Source organism: Aotus nancymaae, unplaced genomic scaffold, assembly GCF_030222135.1.
Source record: "Aotus nancymaae isolate 86718 unplaced genomic scaffold, 86718_ANA_hifiasm-v0.15.2.pri h1tg000083l, whole genome shotgun sequence".
Classification (NCBI taxonomy): Eukaryota; Metazoa; Chordata; class Mammalia; order Primates; family Aotidae; genus Aotus; species Aotus nancymaae.
This window is the reverse complement of record NW_026988498.1, coordinates 8,019,264-8,034,213: the sequence shown is the minus strand read 5'-3', so window position 1 is coordinate 8,034,213 and position 14,950 is coordinate 8,019,264. Positions and strand designations below refer to the sequence as shown.

Here is a 14,950-nt window from a genome sequence, read left to right as displayed (position 1 = left end):
GTCGGTCCCCAATTTACTATGATTCCACCTATGATGGATTTTTCAACTTTAAAATGGTGTGAAAGCAATTCACATTCACTAGAAACTGTACTTCAGGTACTCATACAACAATTCTGTTTTTCACTTTCAGTACAATAAATCTGATAAATTATTTGAAATATCTAATACTTCACTATAAAATGTAATAAATTTTGTGTTAAATTATTATGCCTAACTGTAAGCTAATGTGAGTGTTCTGAGCATGTTTAAGGCAGGCTAGGCTAAGCTGTGATGGGTAGGTTAGGTACAGTCAATGCATTCTTTTTTTTATTTTAAGTTCAGGGATACATGTGTAGGATGTGCAGCTCTGTTACCTAGGTAAATGTGTGCCACGATGGTCTGCTGCACAGATCACCCCATCACCTAGGCATCAAGCCCAGCATCCATTCACTATTCTTCCCGATGCTCTCCTTCCTCTCCCGTGACCCTCGGACAGGCCCCACTGTGTGATGTTCCCCTCCTTGTATCCATGTGTTCTCATCATTCAGCTCCCACTTATAAGTGAGAACATGCAGTATTTGATTTTCTGATCCTGCATTAGTTTGTGAAGGATAATGGCCTCCAACTCCATCCCTGTCCCTGCAAAAGACATGATCTCATTCCTTTTTATGGCTGCATAGTATTCCCTAGTGTATATGGACCACATTTTCTTTTTTTTTGAGACAGGGTCTGGCTCTGTCACCCAGGCTGGAATGGAGTGGCACAGTCTCGGCTTGCTGCAACATCCGTCTCCCAGGTTCAAGCAATTCTCCTGCCTCAGTCTCCAAAGCAGCTGGAACTACAGGTGCACACCACCATGCTTGGCTAATATTTGTACTTTTAGTAGCCATAGGGTTTCACCACATTGGTGAGACTGGTCTCAAACTCCCGACCTCGGGTGATCCACCTGCCTTAGCCTCCCAAAGTGCTGGGATTACAGGTGTGAGCCACTGCACCCAGCCTGTATTTTCAACTTAACAGTATTTTCAACTTACGATGCATTTATTGGGATGTAGCCTCATCATAAGCTGAGGAGCATCTGTCCACCAAAAAAGGAAGGGAAATATATAGAGATAAGCTTAGAGAGATTTCTCTCCATATATTCAAACTCACTCAAATACATGCTTTTCCAACATGGCAGAGCGTTGCTCGTCTCTTTTCCTGGCAAATACAGTTATGTATCCACCACCTCAAACACAATAGAGAGCAGTTCTGTCCACCCCACCCCCAGAATTTCCTCAGCCTGACCTTTCGTAGTCGACTGCAGCTCTCATCCCCATCACTGAACATCACTGATCTTTTCTCTATCCCTTTCCATAATGTCACATCAGTGAAGTCATGCAGTCTGCAGGGTCTGGCTCCTGGAGCTGTAAGATGCGTTTGTGAATGACTCATGCTGTTGTGCACAGCAATGGTTCACTCCTTTCTATTGCTGAGTAGCACGTTATATGGATGTGTTACTAATTGTTTATTCATTCACTGGTTGAAGGACGTTTTGGCTGTTTCTGGTTTGGGCTAATTGCGAATAAAGCTGCTATAAACACTTGCCAACAGATTTTTCTGTAAACCTCTTTAATATTATTTTTTGAGACAAGGTCTCATTTTGTCACCCTGGCTAGAGTGCAGTGGTGTAATTACAGCTCACTGCAGCCTCAATCTCCTGGGCTCAAGTGATCCTCCCACCACAGCCTCCCAAATAGCTGGGACTACTGGCACACATGGCTAATTTTTCTTTTTTTTTTCTTTTTGTAGAAAAGAGGTTTTGCCACATGGCCCAGGCTGGTCTTGAACTCCTGAGCTCAAGTGCTCCACCTGCCTCAGCCTCCCAAAGTGCTGGCACAGGCATGAGCCACTGTTCCTGGGCTAATTTTCTTTTGTAATTAAAAAAATGTCTTTGAGAGAATGGGTCTCATTCTGTCACCCAGGCTGGAGTGCAGTGGTATGATCACGGCTCACTGCAGTCTTGAACTGCTGGGCTCAAGCAATCTTTCCACCTCAACCTCTTCAGTAGGCTAGCACTACAGGCATGTGCTACCACCCCTGGCTAATTTCTCTTATTTTTTGTGGAGACAGGGTCTTGCTATGTTGCTCTGGCTGATCTCCAACTCCTAGCCTCAAATGAAACTTCTGCCTGGACCTCCCAAAGTGCTAGGACTACAAACGTAAGTCACTGTGCCTGGCCTGTGAATGTGTTTTCATTCATCTTGCATAAATACCTATGAGTGAGATTGCTGGGCCATATAGTAACTTGGGGTTTAACTTTCTAAGAAACTTAAGGTTTTTCCGAGGTGGCTGAACCGGCTTGCATCCACCAGGAGCGAATGAAGGTTCCAGTGGCTCTGCTCCTCATCAACACTGAATAGCAGGAATCTGTTGTTTTGTTTTAGTTTTAACCATTCTAATAGGTGAGTGGCCATTGCTTATTTTGGATTAATTTTCATTTCTCTTAACATGAGTGATACTGAGCATCTTTACAAGTGCTTATTTGCCATCCAGTTCTTTGGAGAAGTGCCTACTCAAAGTTTTTGCACATTCTGAAAAATTGGATTATTTATTTTCTTTGGGTTTTTTTGTTTGTTTTGCTTTTTTGAGAGTGACTCTCACTCTGTCGCCCAAGCTGGAGTGCAATGGCACAATCATGGCTCACTGCAAGCTCCACCTCCTGGGTTCAAGCGACTCTCCTGCCTCAGCCTCCTGAGTAGCTGGGATTACAGGCACCTGCCACCATGCCGGCTAATTTTTATATTTTTAGTAGAGACGGGGCTTTTCCATGTTGGCCAGGCTGGTCTCGAACTCCTGATCTTAAGTGATCTGCCTGCCTTGGCCTCCCAAAGTGCTGGAATTACAGGCATGAGCCACTGTGCTGGGCCTTTTTTTTGTTTTTTTTGGAGACAGGGCCTTACTCTATAGCCCAGGCTGGAGAGCGCGGCAAATCTGGGCTTGCTGAAGTCTCAGCCTCCCAGGCTCAAGCGATCTCCCACCTCAGCCCCACAAGTAGCTGGGACTACAGGCACACACCACCACACCAGCTAATTTTTATACTTTTAGTAGAGATGCAGTTTTGCCATGTTGGCCAGGCTGGTCTCAAACTCCTGACCTCAAGTAAGCCACCTGTCTCAGCCTGCCAAAGTGATGGGATTACAGGTGTGAGCCACTGCACCTGTCTGAGATTCAATTTTCTAATAACCTCCACCACCTCTTTTCCTTTAAAAGAGTTGGCCAGGAGTGGTAGCTCACGCCTGTAATCCCAGCACTTTGAGAGGTCGAGGCAGGTGGATCATGAGGTCAGGAGTTCAAGACCAGGCTGATCAAAATGGTGAAACCCCCGTCTCTACTAAAAATACAAAAATTAGCTGGGCGTGGTGATGCATGCCTATAATCCCAGCTACTCAGGAGGCTGAGGCAGGAGAATCGCTTGAACCCAGGAGGTGGAGGCAGTGAGCCAAGATCTCTCCACTGAACTCCAGCCTGGCAACAGAGCGAGACTCCATCTCAAAAAAAAAAAAAGAGTGGAAATGGGTTTCGGATATCTGAACATCAAAGACCCTGAGCAAGAGCAACCCTTTACCTTCAACATGTTTGTATTTGCTCATCTCTTGCTGTAAAGAATCCAATGGGAAGGGGCAGAGCTCCTCTACTCGGATGATGGCAAAGTCGTGCTTCTTGGCCCCCAGAGATTCTCTTTGCTTCATCAGGGAGTAGAAATGTTTGCCAGAGCAGAACACCAGGGTCTTAACCCTGTTGGACAGAAAAGGAACAGCAGGGTGGGGGAGAAATTTTTCAAGGTAAGAATTGTGTCAGAATAAAGGGGAAACAGTACAGATTTAAAGGTCTGGCAAACAAGGCAGTGGGGAGCTCTGCAGCTGGGTTCAGTTACTGGCTATTCCTGGAGATCCTTCTTCAGCAACGTATGCCTCCAAAGTCCACTCTCCCACCCACACTTAACTCCCACTCCACTGACTTAAAGGACTTACTTATATTAGGATAGAGTAGGCTGGGCACGGTGGCTCATGCCTGTAATCCCAGCACTTTGGGAGGCTGAGGCAGGCAGATCACCTGAGGTCAGGAGTTCAAGACCAGCCTGACCAACATGGTGAAATCCCATCTCTACTAAAAATACAAAAATTAGTAGAGCATGGTGGCAGGTGCCTGTAATCCCAGCTACTCGGGAGGCTGAGGTATGAGAATTGCTTGAACCCAGGAGGCAGAGGTTGCAGTGAGCCAAGATCACACCAGTGCACTCCAGCCTGGGCGAAAGAACAAGACTCAGTCTCAAAAATAAATAAATTAAATAAAAATACGATAGGGGAGATCTGTGCCACTTGAGATCTCTTCATGTGAACTACTTTTCCCACTAATTAAAATTCCACCACAGAGTATGAAACAGATATACATATCTTACTTTTTTGGATCTACAGATGAATCCCCAATGACCGGGTTAAATGTTGTTCCTGGTGCCATGTCTTGAAGAGCTGACACAGCTGCCTATGAGGGAGAAGAGGCCACACATCCAGCAAGCAACAGATAGAAGTGACACTGTCCCTTAGGAGGGTCGCTACCAAACATGAGTGGCAGAGTTCTAGCCTAGCACTGCAAGGAAGCCCATATACTAATGGACACAGCGCCTTGCCAAAAAATATCAGTTCTGTACACTTCAGAGTAAAACTATGTTTCTGAGCTTGCATAAAATAGCCTTTTGGAATCTCAACACTTTGGGAGGCCAAGGCAAGAGAATCGCTTGAGGCCAGGAATTCAAGACCAGCCTAGGCAACATAGTGAGACTCCCTTCAAAACCCCTACTCCACCCTCCCCATTGCTGCCCTGTCTCTATTTAAAAAACAAACAAACAAAACAAAAACAAAAAAAAACAGGCCAGGTGTGGTGGCTCACACCTGTAATCCCAGCACTTTGGAAGGCTGAGGTGGGCAGATCACCTGAGATCAGGAGTTCGAGAGCAGCCTGGCCTACATGGTGAAACCATGTCTCTACAAAAATACAAAAATTAGACGGACATGATGGTGAGTGTCTGTAATTCCAGCTACTGGGGAGGCTGAGCTGGAGAACTGCTTGAACTGGGAAGGCAGAGGTTGCAGTGAGCCAAGATCGCGCCATTGCACTCCAACCTAGGCAACAGAGCAAGACTCCATCTCAAACAAAACAAAACAAAACTGGCCAGTTGCAGCACTCCAGCTTGTGATTCTAGCACTTTGGGAGGCTGAGGCAGGTGGATCACTTGAGTTCACAAGTTTGAGACCAGCTTGAGCAAGATGGTGAAATCCTATCTCTACAAAAATATATGAAAATTAGCTGGGTGTGGTGGCACGTGCTTGTAGTCCCAGCTACTCAGGAGGCCGAGGTGGGAGGTTGGCTTGATCACGGGAGGTGGAGGTTGCAGTGAGCCATGATCACACCACTGCACTCTAGCCTGGGCAACAGAGCCTGACCTTGTCTCAAAAAAATAGAAAAAGGCTGGGCGTGGTAGCTCACACCAGTAATCCCAGCAGTTTGGGAGGCCAAGATGAGAGGATTGCCTGAGGTCAGGAGCTCGAGACCAGTCTGGCCAAAATGATGAAACCCTGTCTCTATTAAAAATATGAAAATTAGCCGGCCGTGGTGGTGTGTGCCTGTAATCCCAGCCACTCAGGAGGCTGGGACAGGAGAATTGCTTGAACCCAGGAGGTGGAGGTTATAGTAAGCCAAGATTGTGCCATTGAACTACAGCCTGGGACATAAGAAACTCTGTCTCAAGAAAAAGAAAAAGTTGAAAAGATTGCCTTTTGCACTTGTTTTGGCAGCATATATACTAAAATTAGAATACCATAGAGGTGGCCGGGCGCAATGGCTCAAGCCTGTAATCCCAGCACTTTGGGAGGCCGAGGCGGGTGGATCACAAGGTCAAGAGATCGAAACCATCCTGGTCAACATGGTGAAACCCCGTCTCTACTAAAAATACAAAAAATTAGCTGGGCATGGTGGCACGTGCCTGTAATCCCAGCTACTCAGGAGGCTGAGGCAGGAGAATTGCCTGAACCCAGGAGGCGGAGGTTGCGGTGAGCCGAGATCGCGCCATTCCACTCCAGCCTGGGTAACAAGAGCGAAACTCCGGCTCAAAAAAAAAAAAAAAAGAATACCACAGAGGTGAGCATGGTCACTGCAGAAGGATGACAATAAAAACTTAAAAATATATTTTTTAAAGATGATTACCTTTTGCCTGGTGCCACAATATAATTTTAAGAATCAGGTGGCTCATGCCATAATCCCAGCAGTTTGGGAGGCCAAGGCGGGCTGGGGCCAGGAGTTTGAAAGCTCGTCTCTATTAAAAATACAAAAATTAGCCAGACGTGGTGGCACACACTTGTAATCCCAGCTACTCAGGAGGCTGAGGCAGGAGAATTACTTGAACCAAGGAAATGGAGGTTGCAGTAAGCCAAGATCGTGCCATTGTACTCCAGCCTGGGTGACAGAGCAAAACTCTGTCTCAAAAAATACTGGGTGTGGTGATGCGCACCTGTAGTCTCAGCTACTCCAGAGGCTGAGGCCTCGCTTAAACTCAGAAGGCAGAGGTTACAGTGAGCCAAGATTATGCTGCTGCATGCTAGCTTGGGCGATAAACTGAGACTCTGTCTCAAAAAAAAAAAAAAAAAGCCCCATCAGAAAACTGGTGCTAAAGGTATTGCATTAACTCTTCCTAAATGTTCAGTGATGCTTCCAGGCTTATGAGGTCACCTCGAAATATATAAGGTTGTTTGGAAACACTGGGTAAGAAAGAACCAGTAGACCACTACAAGTGAACCATAAACGAACAGCTGCTATTGGTGAGACTACTTGAAATCCATTTCCTGCTATTGACTAGATACTGACTCCCAGGGCCCCACTAGGGTAAGTCAAGTAAGGTACCTAGTGCAAAAAGTTTAAGGAGGCACTGATTTTAGGGCCGTTAAAGATCGCCCCCAAGAATGAGTACCTCCCTATTCCCCTCTGAATGCTAAAAACTGCTTAAAACGACAAGGCCAGGCATGGTTGCTCATACCTATAATCCTAGCACTTTGGTAGGCCGAGGCAGCTCCATCACTTGAGGCCAGGAGTTCAAAACCAGCCTGGTTATCATGGCGAAACCCCATCTCTACTAAAAATACAAAAATTAGCTGAGCATGGTGGTGTGCTCCTGCATGTAATCCCAGCTACTTGGGAGGCTGAGGCAGGAGAATCACTTAAACCCAGGAGTCAGAGGTTGCAGTGAGCCCAGATTGCACCACTGCATTCCAGCCTGGCTGACAGAGCAAGACTGTGTCTCGCAGAAAAAAAAAAAAAAGGGCCAGGTGCAGTGGCTCACACTTGTAATCCCAGCACTTGGGGAGGCTGAAGTGGATGGATCACCTGAGGTCTAGAGTTTGAGACCAATCTGACCAACATGGAGAAACCCCATCTCTACTAAAAATACAAAAATTAGCTGGGTGTGGTGGCGTGCGCCTGTAGTCTCAGCTACTCGGGAGACTGAGGCAGGAGAATTGCTTGAACCAGGGAGGCGGAGGTTATGGTGAGCCGAGATCGCACCACTGCACTCCATCTTGGGCAACAAGAGCGAGAATTCGTCCCCCCAAAAAAAAAGAAAGCAGCAAAGTCAGTTGAAACTAAAAAGGTGTTCCTGTAATTTAAATATAATAGATATGGAAAATAGAAATAAAAAGGAGTGCAAACAATGAGAAAAGGAGGAAGGCTTATTCGTCAGTTTCCTCTACTTACAGGGAGTCTGAGTAACGTCTTAGGAGAAGCGACAATGAGTGGCTTTCTGAAGTTCCGGACCATCTGCCTTCTCAGCAAGTGGAAGTACTGCGCGGGGGTTGTTGGGTGAGCCACAAACATGTTCACCGTGTCTCCGTCCACCCCCTCTTCCACGCTGTCACACATCTGGGAGAGAAATGGCAGGAAAGAAGAACGTTCAGGTCATCTATTTCAGTCGCAGTGACAATGGGACAGCCAAAGAGAAACACGGGTGCTCTCGATTATAGCAGAAAAGCAATTTCCCAACATCACAGAAATATAACAGCAGGTAAATCTAGGAACCATGAAGTATTATCCAAAGGAGAGTTCTGATGGCTTTCTCCATGGGCCCAATTCTGGGTCATCTAAGACAACTGTTCCCAAACATAGCTGATAGCAAGAATCATCTAGAAAGGACTTTAAAAAAAAAAAAAATACATATTCTGATTACTGTAGGGCTAACATAGGGGAAGGAAGCACTATCATAATCTCACTTTCCTAATGAAATAATCAAAATCATTGTGTGTGTGTGTCTGTGTGGTTTTGTTGTTGTTGTTGTTGTTTTTGAGACAGAGTCTTGCTCTGTCACCAGGCTAGAGTGCAGTGGCGGGAGATCGGCTCAATGCAACCTCCATATCCCGGATTCAAGTGAGTCTCCTGACTCAGCCTCCCGAGTAGCTGGGACTACAGGTGTGCGCCACCATGCCCAGCTAATTTTTGTATTTTTAGTAGACACGGGGTTTCACCATGTTGGCCAGGATGGTCTCAATCTTTTGACTTTGTGATCCGCCCGCCTCGGCCTACCAAAGTGCTGGGATTAAAGGCATGTGCCACCACACCTGGTCGTGTGTGTGTGTGTGTGTGTGTGTGTGTGTGTGTGTTTTAAGACAAAAACAAAATCAAAAGCAGCTAATAGAAAGGTCAAAAAATTGAGGGCAAAGAAGTTAAAGCTCAGAAGATCCTGGTGGGACAGAAAGCCAAGGCATAACTCCTACCCCAAAGGCGGTGGAACAAAGAAAGAGAGTTGACAAAATCTGAAGAATTCTTTTTGTTGTGTTATAGAGTCTCGCTCTCTCGCCCAGGCTGGAGTGCAGTGGTGCAATCATAGCACACTGTAACCTCAAACTCTGGACTCAAGCAATCCTCCCACCCAAGCCTCCTGAGTAGCTAGGACTATAGGTGCCTGCTACCACACCTGACTAATTTTTAAATTTTTGTAGAGATAGGGTCTTGTTTCGGTGCCCAGGCTGATCTCAAACTCCTGGGTTCAAGCGATCCTCCTCCTCAGCCTCCCAAAGTGCTGGGATTATAGGCATGAGCAACTGTGCCTGGCCTCAATCATGATCATCTTCCTTTTTTATTTTTCTGAGATGGAGTCTTGCTCTGTCGCCCAGGCTTGAGTGCAGTGGTGTGATCTCGGCTCACTGCAACATCCACCTCCTGGGTTCAAGCAATTCTCTGCCTCAGCCTCCCGAGTGGTTGAGGTTACAGGCACCCACCACCATGCCGGGCTAATTTTTTGTATTGTTGGTAGAGACAGGGTTTCACCGTCTTGGCCAGGCTGGTCTGGAACTCTTGACCTAGTGATCTGCCTTGGCCTCCCAAAGTGCTGGGGTTATAGTCATGAGCCACTGCACCGGCAGATTTTCCTTTTGTATATTCCCTTGATTCCCCTGACCCTTCACTCCAACCCATAAACCTGGTTAATCCCCACTTTCTCCCTGTTCCATGTCTGCTGGGAACGTAGCTGGAGACAACACAGAATCACACCGATGGTCTCACTTTAAAATGCTGACCAAGAATCTCAAGTGGGCCCTTGACACTCTTAGACTCTTAAACTCTGTTTCCCTAATTCACTCATTCTCCTTCTTTCCCAGGTGACTAATTCACACCTTTAAACTCAGGACCTCCTCCTCCATCACTGGTCTCAACTAATGAACTAAGAGCATGTCCTCACACAAACTCTCACCTGCACCCATCTTCTCTGCCTTCCATCTATTACTACCAACCATGCTCCTGTCTAAAGCTAATTAATCCATTATGTATTAGAGCCCGCTCCATCTTACCCATGCGAGGAAATCACTCAGTTATTCTACCCTCACGCCTACATCACCATTCTGTTCTTCGCTACTGGATCATGCCTATCGCCAAACAGACAGGCCTTATTTCCTATCTTTAACACAAAACAAAAGCCAGCCACGGTGGCTCACACCTGTAATCCCAGCACTTTGGGAGGCCAAGGCGGGAGGATCACTTGAGGTCAGGGGCTCAAGACCAGCCTGGCTAACATGGTGAAACCCTGTCTCTACTAAAAACAGTATCAAAACAGGGCATCATGGCATGCACCTGTAATCCCAGCTACTCAGGAGGCTGAGGCAGGAGAACTGCTTGAACCTGGGAGGCAGAGGTTCAGAGAGCCAAGATTGTGCCATTGCACTTCAGGCTGGGTGACAGAGCAAGACACCATCTCAACACACACACACACACACACACACACACACACACACACAAACACACACACAAAACTCTTGAAACAAATTTCCCCACCAAATACTGTCCCATTTTCTTGTTCTATTTACAGAAATACTCCTCAAAAGAGTTAAGTTGACTTTCCTCCCTTTTTTTTTTTTTTCTGAGATAGGGTTTGTCTCTCTTGCCCAGGCTGGAATGCAGTGGTACAATCCCAGCTGACTGCAACCTCCACCTCCCAGTCTCAAGTGATCCTCCCAACGCAGCCTCCCAAGTAGCTGGGATTACAGGTGTGCACCACCACACCCAGCTAATTTTTAAATTTTTATTTTTAGCAGAGAAGGGGTCTCACCATGTTGCCCAGGCTGGTCTCAAACTCCTGAGGAAGTGATTCACCTGCCTCAGCCTCCCAAAGTGCTGGGATTACAGGCGTAAGCCACCATGCTCAGCTTACTTTCCTCCTTTGAATAAGTTCTAGAGATCTACTGTACAGGATGGTAATTGTAGTTAATGTATTAAATACCGGAAAATTGCTAAGAGAATAGATTTTAAACGTTCTCATCACAAAAAATGGAGAGTATGTAAGGTGATAGCTCTGTTAATTAGCTTAATGCAATCAAATCACTTCACTAGGTATTCCTGTATCAAAACATCACATTTTATACCATTAATATATATAATTTTTCATTTGTGAATTACAAATTTTTAAATAAATACACTTTCTTTTCTCTAGAATCAGGAATCAGGGGTGTCCAAACTTTTGGCTTCCCTGAGCCACACTGGAAGAAGAATTGTGTTGGGCCACACATAAAATACACTAACACTCACAATGGCTAATAAGGTTAAAAAAAAAAAAATTGCAGGCCTTGCACGGTGGTTCACGCTGCTAATTCCAGCATGTTGGGAGGTCGAGGTGGGCAGATCACCTGAGGTCAGGAGTTCAAGACCAGCCTGGCCAACATGGAGAAACTCTATCTCTTAAAAAAAAAAAATCACAAATAATGTTTTAAGAAAGTTTACAAATTTATACTGGGCCACATTCAAAGCTGTTCTGAGCCACAGGCGGCCCATGGGCCACAGATTGGACAAGCTGCTCTAGATATTTCTTTTTCTCTGTTGCCCAGGCTAGAGTGCAATAGCACAATCTCAGCTCACTGCAACCTCTACCTCCCGGGTTCAAGCAATTTTCCTGCCTCATCCTCCCAAGTAGCTGGGATTACAGGCTCTTACCACCATGCCCAGCAAATGTTTTGTATTTTTAGTAGAGATGGGGTTTCACCATGTTGGCCAGGCTGATCTCGAACTCCTGACCTCAGGTGATCTACCAGCCTCGGCTTCCCAAAGTGCTGGGATTACAGGTGTGAGCCACCACGCCAGGCCTAGATACTCCTAAATATGTCCCAGACTTTTGTCCCTCCCATTCCATTAAAACCACAGTCATCAACCATCAAATGGACTCTTGATTTCTAAATCCAGTGGTTCATTCTTACACCTCATCTATCTATTTATGTACTTTTAGTAGAGACAGGGTCTCACTATGTTGCCCAGGCTGGACTTGAACTCCCAGGCTCAAGCGATCCTCCCACCTCGGCCTCTCAAAGTGATGGGATTACTTCACTCCTCATCTTAATTGACATTGACACTCCCTCTTTCTTGATATGTTTCCTTCACTTGATTTCTAAGATCTTCCTCCCACCTCACTGGTTGCTCCTTCTTCACCTCATTTATTCTTCTTCTCTGCATCCTCTGAGGTTGGACTATCCCAGGGCTCAGAGCTCAGGCACCTTCTCTCCTCCACTGTGCGCACTGCTTTGGTGACTTCATCCAGACTCACGACTGCTAATGTCATCTAGTGGCTGATGACTCCAAAATTGCATCCACCACCTACTCATTTCCCCTATTTCTTCAAAAATTAGTATTTTGCATTTCACATGTCATTCTTTAGTTTATCTACTACTACTCTAATCTCTTTTTGAATAAAATTCTCCATGTCATTAGTAATGTAGTCCTGCTGTTCTATCTACCTATCTATTCAGCTATCAACTATTTATACATTTTAGCTGCACACGTGCCAAAATCATTAGCGATACGAAGTACTTGGGGTGACAAGTATTCATCTCTCCACTTATTTATTTATTTATTTGAGACAGAGTCTTGCAGTACTTGATGTGACATGTACTGATATCTCCATTTGTTTATTTATTTATTTGAGATGGAGTCTTGCTCTGTTGTCCAGGCTGGAGTACAGGGGCGTGATCTCAGCTCACTGCAACCTCCGCCTCCTGGGTTCAAGCGATTCTCCTGCCTCAGCCTCCCAAGTAGCTGGATTACAGGCATGCGCCACCACACCTGGCTAATTTTTGTATTTTTAGTAGAGATGGGGTTTCACCGTGTTGGCCAGGCTGGTCTTGAACTCCTAACCTCCAATGACCTACTTGCCTTGGCCTCCCAAGGTGTTGGGATTACAGGTATGAGCCTCTCCATTTATTTTGAAATGAATCAAAAAATAAGATTGATTGATGAATACCAGAATGACAGATGAATAGATATGTGACAACAAAAGTATAATAAAAATTACTGGTGAATTCTAGGGAGTGGGCATATGAGTATTCACAGTAAATTCTTTTCAGTTTTTCTGCATATAAGGACAATGGCTATGACTGGGAGGATATTTACAGTGTTTTCATAACCAGTGAGGGGTGGTGGCTCATGCCCGTAATTCCAGCACTTTGGGAGGCTGAGGCAGGCAGATCACTTGAGGCCGGGAGTTTCACACTAGCCTGGACAACATGGAAGAATGTCAATCTCTACTAAACATGCAAACATTAGACGGGCATGGTGGCATATGCCTGTGGTCCCAGCTACTTTGGAGGCTGAGGCAGGAGAATCTCTTAAACCCGAGAGGCAGAGGTTGCAGTGAGCCAAGCTCACACCACTGCACGCCAGCCTGGGTAACAGAGTGAGACCCCATCTCAGGAAAAAAAAAAAGCTCTTTAGGGGATTCTGATATAAGAACTGCTGATCCTGCCACAAGAGAACCACTTTAATTGCCATAAAACTGTGATACTATTGTATCTGAGGCTTTATGTTTCCAAAGAATATTGACATTCCATCAAATCTGTTTTGCTCAAATACTAAGATATTGTACAGTTAGGTGGGCATTAAGCTCTCTGCAGGAGGTAGGAAAGCACTAAGAAGCAGGAAAACAATTCTTTATTTTTAGTTATATTTTTATTTTTTTTTGAGACAGAGTTTCACTCTTGTTGCCCAAGCTGGAGTGCAATGGCGAGATCTCGGCTCACTGAAACCTCCGCCTCCTGGGTTCGAGTGATTCTCCTGCCTCAGCCTCCCAAGTAGCTGGGATTACAGGCATGCACCACCACGCTTGACTAATTTTTTCGTATTATTAGTAGAGATGGGTTTTCTCCATGTTGGTCAGATTGGTCTCAAACTCCTGATGTTAGGTGATCTTCCCAGCTCAGCCTCCCAAAGTGCTGGGATTACAGAGGGGAGCCACCGAGCCCAGTCAGGAAAACAATTATTTGACTCCAGAAGATACTCCCCTTACCTGCAGGAAACGCTCTATTCGACAGGATGAGTGATCCGGCCCTGCCCCGTCATAGCCGTGCGGAAGAAGGATGACAATGCCACTTTGTAGGAGCCACTTGGCCTCTCCTGGAAAAGCACCATGTGGGATGTAAGAGCTCTTGAAGTGGGACACAGTGGCCTGATGTGACTTGGCCAGGAAAATCAATGTTCGTTTTCTGCCTGACCCCCAAAAACTGCTTTTATTACATGGACTTTCTAGCACTGTTATGCTATACTCAGGGAAATGTCCATTTTGTTGAATGAAAACCTATCAGGGGCTGGGTGTAGTGGCTCACGCCTGTAATCCCAGCACTTTGGGGGGCTGAGGCGGATGGATCATTTGAGGTCAGGAGTTCGAGACCAGGCTGGCCAACATGGTGAAACCTCCTCTCTACTAAAAATACAAAAACAAGCCGGGTGTAGTGGCACACCTGTAGTTCCAGCTACTCAGGAGGCTGAGGTGGGAGAATCATTTGACCCCCAGGAGGTAGAGGTTGCAGTGAGTTGAGATCATGCCACCCAGGAGGTAGAGGTTGCAGTGAGCTGAGATCATGCCACCCAGGAGGTAGAGGTTACAATGAGCTGAGATCATACCACCCAGGAGGTAGAGAATGCAGTGAGCTGAGATCATGCCACCCAGGAGGTAGAGGTTGCAGTGAGCTGAGATCATACCACCCAGGAGGTAGAGGTTGCAGTGAGCTGAGATCATGCCACCCAGGAGGTAGAGGTTGCAGTGAGCTGAGATCATGCCACCCAGGAAGTAGAGGATGCAGTGAGCTGAGATCATGCAAGCCTGGGTGACAGAGTGAGACTCTGTCTCAAAACAAACAAACAAACCGTAACCTATAACAGCGTAGGCCCTGGGCTTTTACAAGTGGAGTACAAACTCAAAGGGGAACATTCTCGGCTTCCTGGACAGCATGTGCCACTCTGTCATCACCACAGGCACCACTCTTAAAAGAACGGGCAGCTCCCAGCCAGGTGCAGTGGCTCTTTGGGAGCCTGAGGCAGGGGATCACGAGGTCAGGAGTTCAAGACCGGCCTGGCCAACATGGTGAAACCCTGTCTCTACTAAAAATACAAAAAATTAGTCAGGTGTGGTGGTGCACGCGTG

At 46.1% G+C, this 14,950-nt stretch overlaps 1 protein-coding gene across 4 annotated transcripts in view; it reads right to left on the bottom strand.

Moving 5' to 3' along the window:
- The window catches only part of DHTKD1 (dehydrogenase E1 and transketolase domain containing 1), a 55,661-nt gene that overhangs the window by 5,610 nt on the left and 35,101 nt on the right, over positions 1 to 14,950 (bottom strand). For 2 of the 4 annotated variants that reach the window (XM_064369068.1, XM_064369069.1), the window contains exons 12-16: positions 13,817 to 13,923; positions 7,762 to 7,926; positions 4,421 to 4,503; positions 3,587 to 3,756; positions 1,267 to 1,385 (exon numbers count right to left, since the gene is read on the bottom strand). In XM_064369068.1, the coding sequence (XP_064225138.1) occupies positions 1,267 to 1,385; positions 3,587 to 3,756; positions 4,421 to 4,503; positions 7,762 to 7,926; positions 13,817 to 13,923 (644 nt within the window). The remainder of the gene's footprint in view (positions 1 to 1,266; positions 1,386 to 3,586; positions 3,757 to 4,420; positions 4,504 to 7,761; positions 7,927 to 13,816; positions 13,924 to 14,950) is intronic. The other 2 variants (XM_064369070.1, XM_064369071.1) reach the window with 2 other exon arrangements.